This window comes from Callithrix jacchus, chromosome 4, assembly GCF_049354715.1.
Source record: "Callithrix jacchus isolate 240 chromosome 4, calJac240_pri, whole genome shotgun sequence".
Lineage (NCBI taxonomy): Eukaryota > Metazoa > Chordata > Mammalia > Primates > Cebidae > Callithrix > Callithrix jacchus.
The window spans coordinates 165,847,110-165,860,804 of record NC_133505.1 but is presented as its reverse complement, the minus strand read 5'-3'; the positions used below and the strand labels follow the sequence as shown (position 1 = coordinate 165,860,804).

General features: G+C 42.4%; 1 protein-coding gene across 1 annotated transcript; it reads left to right on the top strand.

The window, feature by feature from the left end:
* The first annotated feature begins 348 nt into the window (after positions 1-348).
* Positions 349-10,419, top strand: TAGAP (T cell activation RhoGTPase activating protein). The gene is made up of 10 exons (XM_035297090.3): positions 349-461; positions 1,125-1,209; positions 1,298-1,351; positions 1,675-1,741; positions 3,062-3,228; positions 3,919-4,080; positions 4,604-4,713; positions 6,118-6,313; positions 7,208-7,322; positions 8,299-10,419. The coding sequence occupies exons 2-10, from the start codon at positions 1,141-1,143 to the stop codon at positions 9,591-9,593; spliced, it is 2,235 nt and encodes a 744-aa protein (XP_035152981.2). The 5' UTR covers positions 349-461; positions 1,125-1,140; the 3' UTR covers positions 9,594-10,419.
* Positions 10,420-13,695: the final 3,276 nt, after the last annotated feature.

Sequence of the window (13,695 nt, the reverse complement as noted above, 5' to 3'; positions counted from 1 at the left end):
AAAGGCACTTGAAATTACCACTTTAGAAAATAAAGTGATGTTTATGCCCAGAATAACACAATTTCTTGTTCACACATCCCACCTGTGATATTAATCACAGCCTTCACCTGTGGGCTGAATGTCATCTTTTCCACTCCTACTAGTTTACAGATTTTTTTACTTTGAAATGGAAGAGGGAAAAAAAAAAGACAGAGCTGCCCTAAAAGGAATGAGGAAGTGAGAGCTCTCCAGTGTCTGGCTGGCTCCGTCCGTGTGACAGCCCATGATGTTCTTTCCGGTCTCGGTAATATTCTGAATTTCCACCTGCCCGCCCCCTCGCTTATAATGCAGAGCATGTGTAGAGAGACCAGCTCAGTCTTTCTCCCTCCCAGTGGACTAGAAGGAGCAGAGTGTCATGCTGTTTCTCCCATTCTCCACAGCTCACCGGTTGTAAAAGAACTCTGGCTAGAGACCCTCCAAGGGTAAGTACTATAAATTAACACGCCTAGAAATTACAAGCTGCCCGACAAGTCACAGGTCACTCAGATCATAGGCAACAGAAAACAGCTATACCGTGGAATGTGCTCTCACTTTATAAAGTCTCAGGACACGGAAAGCTTTGCTTCAATGTGAAGGCTGCACCTCTTTGGTGTAGGGATTCTGTAAATGTTATCTTCGTTTCATGTTTACTATTGTAGCGTCCCAGGGATACGTTTTTTTCCTTTTTGGATTAGCTGAGAAAATCCATGCAAAGCACCTATTACTATTGCTGGCGTACAGTGAGCACTCCCAAAAAACTATTAACATTAATTTAAAATGTTAATGTAACTGATATCCAGATTATCTCTTGAAAGGAATGGAATAAATGAATAACAACGTTTAAAATGGTGAAGATAGTTGGCTTAAATAATTTTGAAATAATTGTATTCAGATGCTGTTCTTAACAGCCTAAGACATCTGGTAACATAGAGCTGACTTGAAATGAAAACTTGTCTACGTAATAGATTTATTCCAAAGTAAAGGCAATTGAAAAAATAGAAAATAAATGTGTAGTTTCAAACTCTGTGCTTTGGCAAAGTGGCACTGAAAGTGGCCAACCTACTACGAGTGTCGCTCCTGACCCCTTTCCACACGATTCATTGCAGACACAGTCAAAGTCGCATGGGAGTGAAATTCACCCCTGGACCATCCGCCCCAACGCTGATGAAGTTGAGAAGCAGCCACGATGCTGTGAGTGACCCTCTCACATTTATTCATTCACATTTCCTAGAGGCAAGAGCCAAAAGATGTTTACCAAATTTTATTTTCTCTCTTTTAGCCAAAAACACTAAATGCCAATAATATGGAGACACTAATCGAATGTCAATCAGAGGTAAGGACGTAATTTTTAAAACTTTTTATCTGTACTGTGAGAAAGTGAAAAACTTTCTGTTTTAATTGAATATTATTTGGGTTGAATATTAACCATCAGAGTAGTAAATCAACATCATATATGTAGTAAATTAAACACATTAATTAGAATCTTATATGATGACAATCAAGACTTTAATATTGCTTCTAGAAGCTAGAAAAAACATCAATGCAATCTACTGACTTAACTTTTAATATGAATAAAACGTTGTATGTGTGTTTTATGGGGAAAGACTGGAGAGGTTTCTTCAGTCACTATTTTTAACAGAAATCAATATATTTTAGGGTGATATCAAGGAACATCCCCTGTTGGCGTCATCTGAGAGTGAAGACAGTATTTGCCAGCTAATTGGTGAGTTTTGAAAACATACCAATGTTTTATGTAAGTGCTAACAACCAGTGTTCTTGGTTTGCAAAACCACAGCGCTTTTACTCTACTAGGAATTTTTTTGTACAAGTGTTCTGTTAAAGACCGCAGAACATTAACCCTTAAATTGCGTGTATGCTCCAACTCACTAGAGCAGCAAGTGCTGGGAGAGCAAAGAGCTTCTCCATAGAGAATCCCCCGGTTCTGCCAAGGATTTTTCCTGCGGTTCAATCTCCTGGTCATGTACGTTTTGACAATTAAAGCATGCAGACGTTTGAAAAACGCACAGTGTCTTTTCTGTTTTCTTCCTTCTCTTACGGAGAATGCATCTAAGAGCCTCTGAAGCAACTGCTGCTGATCTCAAACCCCAAAGGACCCGCCATTCCTCTCAATTTTTTTCAGAATGCCTTTTATTATCATGTAACCCTGACCCAGTTCTCCTGAACCGTAAAGACTGGCCACTTCTTTCTTATCGAGCTTCCACTTGCCAATCTAAAATGTACAGGAACATATGCCAACGCATTTAGAAAAACACAGCCTTTATAATTAGTAAAAACGGAGAAGGAAGGAAAAGAGGAAATTTTTGAGATGTGATATCCATTGCACATACATCTTGTGGATTTTGGAAGGACAGAATATCTTGAAAACGTTTTGCTGATAATTCCCAGTTGCCAGGTATAGGTTCAAGGCTTCCCACAGCGATTTGTATTTGCCTCTGTCCTAAAGCAGCAACCTGGAAAACCCAGGTGACCAGTCACCTGGATGAACGAATGGTGTTAGTTCCCTCTAGTGGCTGTTTCGTGCGTGGCTGCAGAGGGTTGGGGCTAGCCCTGCTAAGCGCCTTCGAAAAGATGTTGAGCAAGTCACTTCCTTGCCTTTTAAGTTTCGTTTTCCTCACCAATTAAAGGAGGAAATTAAAATAATCTATTTCATATCAGAAATGGCCTCTGTAGTTATTCCAGCCAGTAGTTTAAGATGGTTGTTTATGATCTGCACAGTTAGGTTTTGCTAATTTTCTGCTGCAAACAGCTGGAACGGGTGAAAACAGGAAAGGTGGAGGCTTTGAGGAACCCTGGTGTTGATGTTTAGGGTCTGGTTGCCCTGGTAACAGTGTGGTTGTTTATCGGTTGGTTTTCTAGTTTAAGATTCATGCCCTTTTCTTTCTCAAGTTTTCAAAATTATTTTTCTCACATGGCATACTCTAGACCACATTATGAGGCCAGCGATACCCATTTTCTTACCTGGATCTTTACATATTAATATTGTAATCTAATTTTTCTCATTGCCTTGTTTTCTTGGCTGTAGAAGTTAAGAAGAGAAAGAAGGTGCTCTCCTGGCCCTTTCTCATGAGAAGGCTCTCCCCTGCATCTGACTTTTCTGGGGCTTTGGAAACCGACTTGAAAGCATCGCTATTTGATCAGCCCTTGTCAATTATTTGTGGTGACAGTGACACACTCCCCAGGCCCATCCAGGTAGGTGTGCATTATCTCATAAACCTACTTCAGTCTTCAATTGGACATGCAAAATACTTAGGAAATCTGAATATCATTCTCCTACTGAGTTTGTAGGGACTGATCTGCCATATTTTCCCCTCTTGGACATGGCGCTCCCACATACGCACGCAGTCAGAAGAATATCTGACTGCTTCCGTTACAGAAATCAGCTGTATTTACCAATGAGCTCAGAGCGATGGTCCCTCCATTTCTCTGCCTTCACAAAGTGAAGGATGCTGAAGATTTGTAGCTTCTGAAAAGCCAAAAGGGGGAGATAGAGTATAGACTTTGTGACCCAAAATCCAGTGTTCACATAGAAGTATTTTAAAGGAGAGAAGTCCAAAGTGATTTTAGAAAGTGCAAAATTAGAGTTTTCACAATTTGCCACCTCTTAGAAAAATTGCAGGGTTGAGGAAGGTCATTGATAGCAACAGGACTGAAAGCAAAATCTGACATTAATATTCCTGTTAAGACTATCTTAGTATACTAGAGAAGATAACTAACTTTTAGGGAGAGGACATTTCATGACAAGTAAAGTTGGAGACTGTTCATGTATTATTTTAATTCTGTCTGCAACCTAGGCATAGATATTCATCCATTAGCAGCAGCGCAGGGTGTGTCTTCGGACCAAGAGTAAACCTTTCCTTTTCCTATCCCCGTTTCCTTTAGGACATTCTCACTATTCTGTGCCTTAAAGGCCCTTCAACCGAAGGGATATTCAGGAAAGCGGCCAATGAGAAAGCCCGCAAGGAGCTGAAGGAGGAGCTCAACTCCGGGGGCACAGTGGATCTGGAAAGGCTCCCTGTTCACCTCCTCGCTGTGGTCTTTAAGGTGAGTTCAACACACTCGGCACCAAATAACCTGCCACGGTTATTTGCCCTGACATGCTAGTTCTCAGGATGCAAGAAATAGGCTCTTCTCCCCACACAGCAAGGTACACTGATATGGGAGTTTAATTATTTTCATTAAGCCCTTTATTTATTTTTTTAGTACCTCTGTTTCTGTGACCTCAGATTCAAACAGAAAGTGAAGCATTCTGCTCTCCCAAAACTTCACCAAGTAAGGGCAGTTTGCTTGTCCCATGGCAGAATCCATATGCCAAAATCCAGTGGCCCCTCAGAACACACCCACCTGGGGATGGTGCCTCTGACTCTGCTTGATGTTAGAAAGTTGCAGAGAGGCCAGGGGAGTTGGAGAGAGGGTCCCCTGGATTAATCAAATGCAGGAAGGAAGGGGCACAATCTATGATAGGCTAAGCATACAGCACCCTGCGATGGAACAAAAACCAGGTGAAAATGAGGACATGGGACATCATACAGTACCGATAGGCCAACAGCCCGCTCTCATCCCCCAGGACTTCCTCAGAAGGATCCCCCGGAAGCTACTTTCAAGCGACCTCTTTGAGGAGTGGATGGGCGCTTTGGACACGCAGGACGAGGAGGACAGAATCGAGGCCCTGAAAGAGTAAGTCATCAAAGTCACCAGAGACTGCCAGGTCCTCATCGCCTCTGTCTTTTGATTCTTTATACAACTGTCTAAATGCTTCCTGATCCCTGTTTCACAAGAATTGTGATGTTTAGGGAATCCGAGTAGAATTGCTCATCCACTCCAAGAATAAAAACCAGGGGGTGCTCTGGACTTTTAAATTTTAATTTTAGCCAAATGAAAGGAAATCTTTCTTCAAAAAGTAGAAAGTGAACTTCAGTACTCACAAATCCCAGAGGTAGGGAAGTCTAAAAATGTAAGATGTTCAAAAAGGCATGAGATCAAATCAGACCTGAAACTTTAACAGAGGCTAATCAGCGAAGTGTAGGAATTTGGGATTATCTTTAAGCTACATTGACTGGTGTCATGCAAGCCATCAGTTCTTCCGTATAACATCCCTTAGGATGCGGCCAGGCAATCTGGGGCAGGGGTGGAGGGATTGTTTTGTTCATAAAATTTCAAAGCATATTTTATCTTCTTACAATAACACAAAATGAAAACCATATAAGAACAAATTCCAGTGAGAGTAAAAATAATAACATATGCAATGGAAAGTGTGATCTGTTAGTGACTAGAGAATTCTAAAACCCCGGCTTTGAAATGTCAACACTGTTGTCACATCCTATGAAAGTCTACCTATATGTTACAATTGTTTAGAACTGAAGACGTTAGAATGTCTGTCCCAAAAATGAAAATCCTTAGAGTATCACAATGAGTTTCTATCTAGACATAAGGCATTTTGATAACAATTCCTACTTCTGATAAATGAAAATGATCACCATTTCATTTTTTGAGAAAGTGAGACATTAAGAAGTCTAATTTCTTATCGTGAGAAACAATGTTGCGATTTAAGTGCCGCCTTATTATGAACAGGCCCTTAGAAATTGATTTCGCCTTCATAAAGATTTCTCAGAATGTTGTAAAAATGTGTCATCTTTGTTTGGTGATTGATTATAGGTTGGTTGGTTGGTTGGTTGGTTTGTTTGTTTTAAGGCAAGAAAACCAGTCTAGCAGTGTTAGAAACAGAAATAAATTCTACATGGCTAAATGATTACTCAACAAAACTATTTTCTAAATGTAAAGGCAAACAATTGTGTTTAATGTAGACTTCACCATTTAAGCTCTGTATCAATAATAAAGGGCTGTTTTGTTGGTGTCCCAGTTATAAAGGCCAGTTTCTCAGCTCTTTGAGACCTGTGGTTAACCAGTCTCACTCTGTGTCAGTTGCCAGTGGAAGTATCTGAATGAGCATTTCACAATATTACTTGTGAAAATGCACCTTCCTCATTTTAAAGGAAGTCTGGTTTTGGCAGAAACTTTCAGCTTGCCACACTGAAGACCATTCGCCTTTTTGAAAACTAACATCCCTTGACTTTATTCCAGGGTTGCAGATAAGCTCCCCAGGCCCAACCTCCTGCTGCTCAAGCACTTGGTCTATGTGCTGCACCTCATCAGCAAGAACTCCGAGGTCAGCAGGATGGACTCCAGCAACCTGGCCATCTGCATTGGACCCAACATGCTCACCCTGGAGAATGACCAGAGTCTGTCGTTTGAAGCCCAGAAGGACCTGAACAACAAGGTTTGTCCTGCTCACTGATCAGAAATCCCCAACTTACGATCTCACCGTCTGTTTGCAAAAGCCAAGCAGTGAACTGCTTCTGAATTTCTCCAGCTGACTCAGCACCACAGTGAAGATATAAAATGCAAAGTGCTTTTGTCATAGCTCCACTCTCTCAGATGCATTATCTAATGAAACTGAGTGAATCTCTGTCTTCTGTCATCTGTGAGACAGATGAGTACTGCAAGTGTTTACATCTGTATCTCCCCATAGAAAAGCCCTTTTTTTGTGTGTTTTGTACACTATAGTCTATCAGTTTATCAATTTGGGAAACCACCTACTTAAATGAAACTTTTATTAATACTTTAAAACAAATTTTTTTTAAGTTCTTAAATTTAAAATGCATGTCTCAAACACCAAGTAGTATCTAACTTTAACATATGTGATTGTTGGCACGGTGGCTCACGCCTGTAATCCCAGCACTTTGGGAGGCCAAGGCAGGCAAATTGCCTGAGCTCAGGAGCTCGAGACCAGCCTGGGCAACATGACAAAACCCTGTCTCCACTAAAAATACAAAAAATTAGCCGGGCATGGTGGCACGTGCCCGTCTCCCAGCTACTTGAAAGGCTGAGGCAGGAGAATCACTTCAGCCCGGGAGGCAGAGGTTTCAGTAGGCAAAGATTGTGCCACTGCACTCCAGCCTGGCAACAGAGGTAGAGCATGTCTCAAAAAAAAAAGTATATGACTGTGACCAAATTTCTGTTTGCCCTTTTCAGACACATAAAGATCTTGAATTCTCATTTTGGCACCTGACCCCACTGTGCCCCCATCCTTCCTCATCTCCCTAAAAAGAAAAAAAAATAGTAAAGAAGAAAAAAGCCTTCAAGCTGAAAAACTACTTACTTTTCCTTCCAGGTGAAGACATTGGTGGAATTCCTCATCGATAACTGTTTTGAAATATTCGGGGAGAACATTCCAGTGCATTCCAGTATCACTTCTGATGACTCCCTGGAACACACAGATAGTTCAGGTATGGAATGTGCTATCATTTGATTACAATTGTAGGGAAAAGTTTGTGCCAGTCTGTCAGTCACATAAAGCATCTCTGGTATTTGAGGCAGAAATTACCTTCACAAATCACCAAGTCAGACTAGACTCCATTCATTAGGAAGTCGTTTAACATGAAAACCGTGCCCCAGGCTTTTCCTGCGCACATCCTCGGACCACACTCTCCCGCTTCCTAGTGTAGTTCGCAAATCACTGCTGATTTCCTGACGCTACCTTTAGCTCTAGAGTTGGGGTGAGAAACTTTTGTTTCCACTTCGTGGGCTATGACCCCATTACAATGGAAATGTGGCCAGGAGCAGTTTTAAAAATTAAAATCAATAAATTTTCAGTGAAATGCTGTTCTCTCTTATTCTTCCTCTCTCTGTCTCTCTCTGTCTCCCCCCTCCACCGCTTTCCTCCCTCTTTTACTCATTTCCTTTCCCTATTTTTCTTCTGATCTCAAAATAAATTCAGAAAGAAAACCTTTCATGTGGTATATTTCTTGTCATAGAAGCCTCTAAGTAGTTCCACTAATAAATCACCTGATGCCCTGATTAGTATGAGCAGGGCAAACTGTAAGCAAAGTTCATTTCTGAAAGAACCTGAATGGACGGGCACAGTGGCTCACACGTGTAATCCCAGCACTTTGGGAGGCCAAGGCAGGTGGATCACCTGAGGTTGGCAGTTCAAAACCAGCCTGGCCAACATGGTTAAACCTCATGTCTACTTAAAATAGAAAAATATTTTAAGTTAAGCATGGTGGCAGGAGCCTGTAATCCCAGCTACTCAGGAGGCTGAGGCAAGAGAATCGCTTGAACCCAGGAGGCAGAGGTTGCAGTGAGGCAAGATCACATCACTGTACTCTAGCCTGGGTGACAAAGCGAGACTCTGTCTCAAAAATTATATATAAATATAAATAAACCTGAGCAAATATTCAACTGCTCTCTGACTTCCCCCAGACGTGTCGACCCTGCAGAACGACTCAGCCTACGACAGCAACGATCCTGATGTGGAATCCAACAGCAGCAGTGGCATCAGCTCTCCCAGCCGGCAGCCCCAGGTGCCCATGGCTACAGCTGCTGGCTCGGACAGCAGGACCCCACAGGAAGCCCGAGAGGTCAGCCCAGAGCCCATCGTGAGCACCATCACCAGGCTGAAAAGCTCCCTTGCACAGCCCGACAGGAGGTATTCAGAGCCCAGCACGCTGTCCTCCCAGGAGTGCCTCGAGAGCCGGGTGACAAATCAAACATTGACAAAGAGTGAAGGGGACTTCCCCGTGCCTCAGGCAGGCTCTCGTTTGGAAAGTGAGGAGGTTGAAGACCCATTTCCAGAGGAGGTCTTCCCTGCAGTGCAAGGCAAAACCAAGAGGCCAGTGGACCTGAAGATCAAGAACTTGACCCCGGGGTCGGTGCTTCCACGGGCACTGGTTCCCAAAGCCTTCTCCAGCAGCGAGCTGGACGCGTCCTCTGACAGCTCCCCCGTGGCTTCTCCTTCCAGTTCCAAAAGAAATTTCTTCAGCAGACATCAGTCTTTCACCACAAAGACAGAAAAAGGCAAGCCCAGCAGAGAAATCAAAAAGCACTCCATGTCTTTCTCCTTTGCCTCTCACAAAAAATTGCTGACCAAAACCAGTACCGGGTCTGGGAAATCACAAGACTTCACAAGGGACCACGTCCCAAGGGGTGTTAGAAAGGAAAGCCAGCTTGCTGGCCGAATCGTGCAGGAAAATGGGTCTGAAACCCACAACCAAACAGCCCTCGGCTTCTGCATGAGACCCCACACCCTCTCGGTGGATGACGTGTTCCAAGGAGCTGACTGGGAGAGGCCTGGACACCCACCCTCTTATGAAGAGGCCATGCAGAGCCCGGTGGCCCGACTCGCATCCTATGGGAGCCAGAACGTGGGAAGCATGACCGTGGGGGGCATGAGGGCAAGGATGCTGGTGGGGGACTGCCTCCTACCCCCTCTTCTACCTACTCACCACGCAGGGCACTCAAGACATAGGGACAGCAAAGAGCCACTGCCTGGCCACGGACTCTCTACCCTGCCTGAGCAATGGACACAGAGCGGAACTGTCCATGCTTCTGTGGACTCTCTGGGGCACGTGGCTGGCCCAGGGAGACCTGAGCTCCTCCGGCTGAGGACCGTCTCTGAGTCCATGCAGAGGAGTAAGCAGGACTGTCTCGTGCGACGATGTAGCCAGCCAGTCTTTGAGGCTGACCAATTCCAATACGCTAAAGAATCGTATATTTAGGAGGGGGGCCATGTGCCGTGCTATAGCTTGTGCTATCTGTAAATATGAGACTTGTAGAGAACTGCCTTTAGATTCTGTTCTTAAAAGGTCTTGAATAAGCTCCTTTAGAAAGTTGTGCAAAGCCCTCCTCCGTGAGGATAGCTACACCATGGCCATGGCGGATCAGATAGTCTGCGTGTACCTGGATTTGTGCAATATGTAACAAATGCATAAAATGATTATAGATAAGGCGTTAGGTGCAAAGAATGTCTACTTAATCCCTGCACCCATGTGTGGACTTGCAGTGAAGTACATTGCTGTTCCTTGCTTCCTGGGGCACTTTTCTCTTGGTTAGTGTTTAAAAATCATCTTTGCTTTGTTAATGGAGCCTCAAATGTCATGCCAATTTTCACATTTTCCACAAACTCCATTTCGGGAGAAATGTTTAAATCTCTGATGTAAGTTTACTCTATACCAGAGTCAACTGTACATTACTATATATAAGCAGCCTTGCAAGAACTAATCACCATCATAGAAGACAGAAACAGACTGCGAGGAACAGAGTTGAGTGTCTGGAGTCATCAAAGGCATTGAAAACTCCAGTAAAAGCAGAGGCCATAGCAAAAAATATGAAAAACACTTCAACATGTCCATCCAATCATCCGATTAAATTTGGGTAAATTAGCGAAAATGTATTACGTCAATATTAGCACTTTGCAATTCCTTGTAGTTCGTGATGTCTTATCCAATAGTGTGGAGGTAAATAATTTTATATGCATTGGGGGTCATATATAACTTCAATGTAATTTCACTACAATAAATTGCCTTCCTTATTTGAAAGTAAAAATGTTCAGTTTTTGTTGACATGCTACCTCCTTTCCCCCGCTTAATAGAAATCCACCAAGAAAATCTCACATATTGGTTCACTCAACAAGCATTCATTGAATATATTATATTCACTATTTGAGACTAATAGCAAGACTGGGATCTAGTTTAGGAAGAAAGACTCCCTGTTCTCCAGAATTTGCAAAACCATAAAAAAATACCGACTTTAAGCCATTTTCTTCCAGCAAGCAGTCATTCTGCCAAAAAAATTCAGTACACAAATACAGCATAATATAACAAATGTAATATTTCTCATTTCTAGTGAATTAAACTTTCCAGTTTCTCATCTCCTTCTTAGGATGCTCAGTTTGCTTAATTATTGGCAAACATAATGGTCAAATGTTTGTAACGTATTAGAATTTTACTGCTCAATTATTAAGATTTTATGCAGTATCTTAGATACTGGACTTCAATTTTCCTTATTTTATCAATTTTTTTAAAAAATATCATACACACTTTTGATTTGTTATAGAAATATTTTGTATTGGGTAGCTGCCAGATGGTGAAAACCTAGTCTTTTCAGAGATGATTTCTCATTAATGTTACACGAAGTTAATAATGTTATAAAATAGACTGCTCAAGACAGCACACCCAGAACTAATATTAAAAATACTTTATTGATGGGCCAGGTGTGGTGGCTCATTCCTGTAATCCCTGCACTTTGGGAGGCTGAGGCAGGCAGATCACTTGAGGTCAGGGGTTCGAGATCAGCCTGGCCAACATGGTAAAACCCCGTCTCTCCTAAAAATACAAAACTTAGCCAGGTGTGGTGGTGGGTGCCTGTAATCTCAGCTAGTTGGGAGGCTGAGGCAGGAGATTCACTTGATTCCAGGAGGCACAGTTTGCAGTGAGCCGAGATCATGCTACTGTACTCCAGCTTGGGTGACAGAGTGAGAGACTCTGTCTCAAAAAATTAAAATAAATAAAAAAATAAAATACTTTATTAAGCACCAATCATATATAAATTTCTTGGGACAGAGCCTACCTGACAGCTAACTTAGGAAAAGCAGCCCTTTTCCCAAGTGGGTCACTAAGAGCAATAGTTACAATTTCAGCATCTACCACGTGCCAGGCACCATGCTAAGTATTTCAGCAGTGAGAATATAATCCTCTGCCTCTAATAATAGCCACTTCTTACTAAGAGTCAGAGAATTCCCATCAATAGACCACTAAGACTACAAACCAGGAAGCTGCAAATGTATTCCCACTTTACCACTCACCTGACCTCCGTGTGACCCTACTCAGGTCACAAAAACCCAACCCAAATTTCCTTATTTTAAAAAAGTGGAATGAAGCTGGAAGTCCTCTACACACATTTTGCTGACGAATGTTTAGGAGCTCCCTGCCCGAGCAAATGTTTTTGTTGGTCTTTGAACAGTTGGTGCAGACACTAACAGATGACTATTTCAAATACTGCACAGTGTGGTAGCCCCACTCCTATCTACCGAGTCCATCAGCCTTTCAAACAGGTTTTCCTATCTGGCTCCCCAGTATATTCGTTTTTGAGAGCTGCTGTAAAAAGTACCATAGACTGGGTGGCTCAGACTACAGAAATGTATGTCTCACATTCTAAGATCCAGAAGCCCAAGATCAAAGTTTCAGCAGTGTGGGTTCCTTCCGGGGCTGTGAGGGAGCATGGTTCCAGGGCACTTCCTTAGCATACACGGCCTCCTCCTCCCTGTGTCTCTCCACATCATCTTCCCTCTACATGAGTCTGTCTCCAAATTTCCCCATCTTCTAAGGACACCAGTTATACTAGATGAGGGCCCATCCTAACACCCTCATTTTACCTCTTTAAAGGTCCTATCTCCCAATATAGACACATTCTGAGATATTGGGGACTCATATTTCAACATATGAATTTGGACGGAGCAAGATACAATTCAACCCATAACACCAAGTTTTTCAAGATGATACCTTGAATATGCCAATGATTTTAATATTTCACTGCAACCAGACAGCTAGGGCTTCTAGTGGGATTTGGATGACATTAAAACGGTGCTTTAGTCAAGGATCCAGGAACACCAGACTTCTGTCCTCCATAGACTTTCTAAGGGCCCACACTAATGACTGATGGGACAATCACAGATGCACCTGACCCATGCGAAGTGTATAGTAAAACCACGTTGGAAGTCAGGGTCTAACTAGGAGCTTAAACTTAAATTCAGGTCTTTTCTCTGGTAAAAAGGGGGATGCTCTTTTCTCTGGTAAAGAGGGGGAGAGGTGGATGACCCATGATACACAGATTATCTGCGATGACACACTGTGTCCCCCATCCACACACCAGCACTACTGAGGACTGAAAGAAATTAACACTTGATCTAGAAATGTTGACTTGTGGAAGTTAACCAAAGTTAGGTGCTTTTGTGGGAACTTAGCAAAACTAAAACCACACCAGAACTTAAACACAACAAATACAACACCTGTGTTACACTGGGGACCTTTGGAAGCTGAAGTAGCAGCTATGCTTTGTAGCACTAATAAAACAAACAATAGCTAATCCCCACAGTGCATCCCATGGCCACAGATAGAATGTGCAAAGAGCTACAAACACTGTTTGTCCTTAGGTTTTTCCTAAATTAAAAGAATACATTGATAGATAAATTCTTCTGATTGCGATGTCACTGGAAGAACCGCCAGTACATGCTTCCCTCCTGAAAGGTCTGACAGAAACTCACATCAGATGGGATTGCACATGTTTTGAGTTTCTTTTTTAATTAAATTACATAATCTTAACTCTTCCTCTGCAAAAAGAGAATTACTGAGGAATCAGAGGTTTAAACATTTTGCTAGAATTGGGAGTGAATCACTTTTTAGCAATATTTTAAATGTGGACTGAACTTCTGCGTTGTTCACTCCAGAGTAAAAATTAAATGCAAATGAGAAAAAAACAAATGGGATGAAGTGCTTCCTCCTACAACTGTAAGCTACAAAAACGGGGGCATTGTGAGACAAGCAAATTTGCAAAATACAAAATCTGGCCAGAAACAGGAAATGCAGACTGTTAACAACTCCGTGGAAAAAGAAAGATGCATTGACACAGAAAGAATATACGACCCAAATTCACAGAACCTGAGTCTGTGAATACCCCAAAATCTGCTCCCATGCACAGTTCACTAACCCTGTCTGAGCCCCAGTTTCTCCATCTATCAGATGAGGGTAATGATAACCTGCATCAGTCATGGAACACATGTAACGAAAACCCAGACAATAGACGCTTAAATGAGGAGGTTTGTGC

Coding starts and splice junctions, on each gene's coding strand:
- TAGAP (XM_035297090.3), top strand. CDS start 1,141: ATGGGAGTGAAATTCACCCCTGGACCATCCGCCCCAACGCTGATGAAG. Junction 1,352..1,674: donor TAATCGAATGTCAATCAGAG/GTAAGGACGTAA, acceptor AATATATTTTAG/GGTGATATCAAGGAACATCC. Junction 1,742..3,061: donor CAGTATTTGCCAGCTAATTG/GTGAGTTTTGAA, acceptor TCTTGGCTGTAG/AAGTTAAGAAGAGAAAGAAG.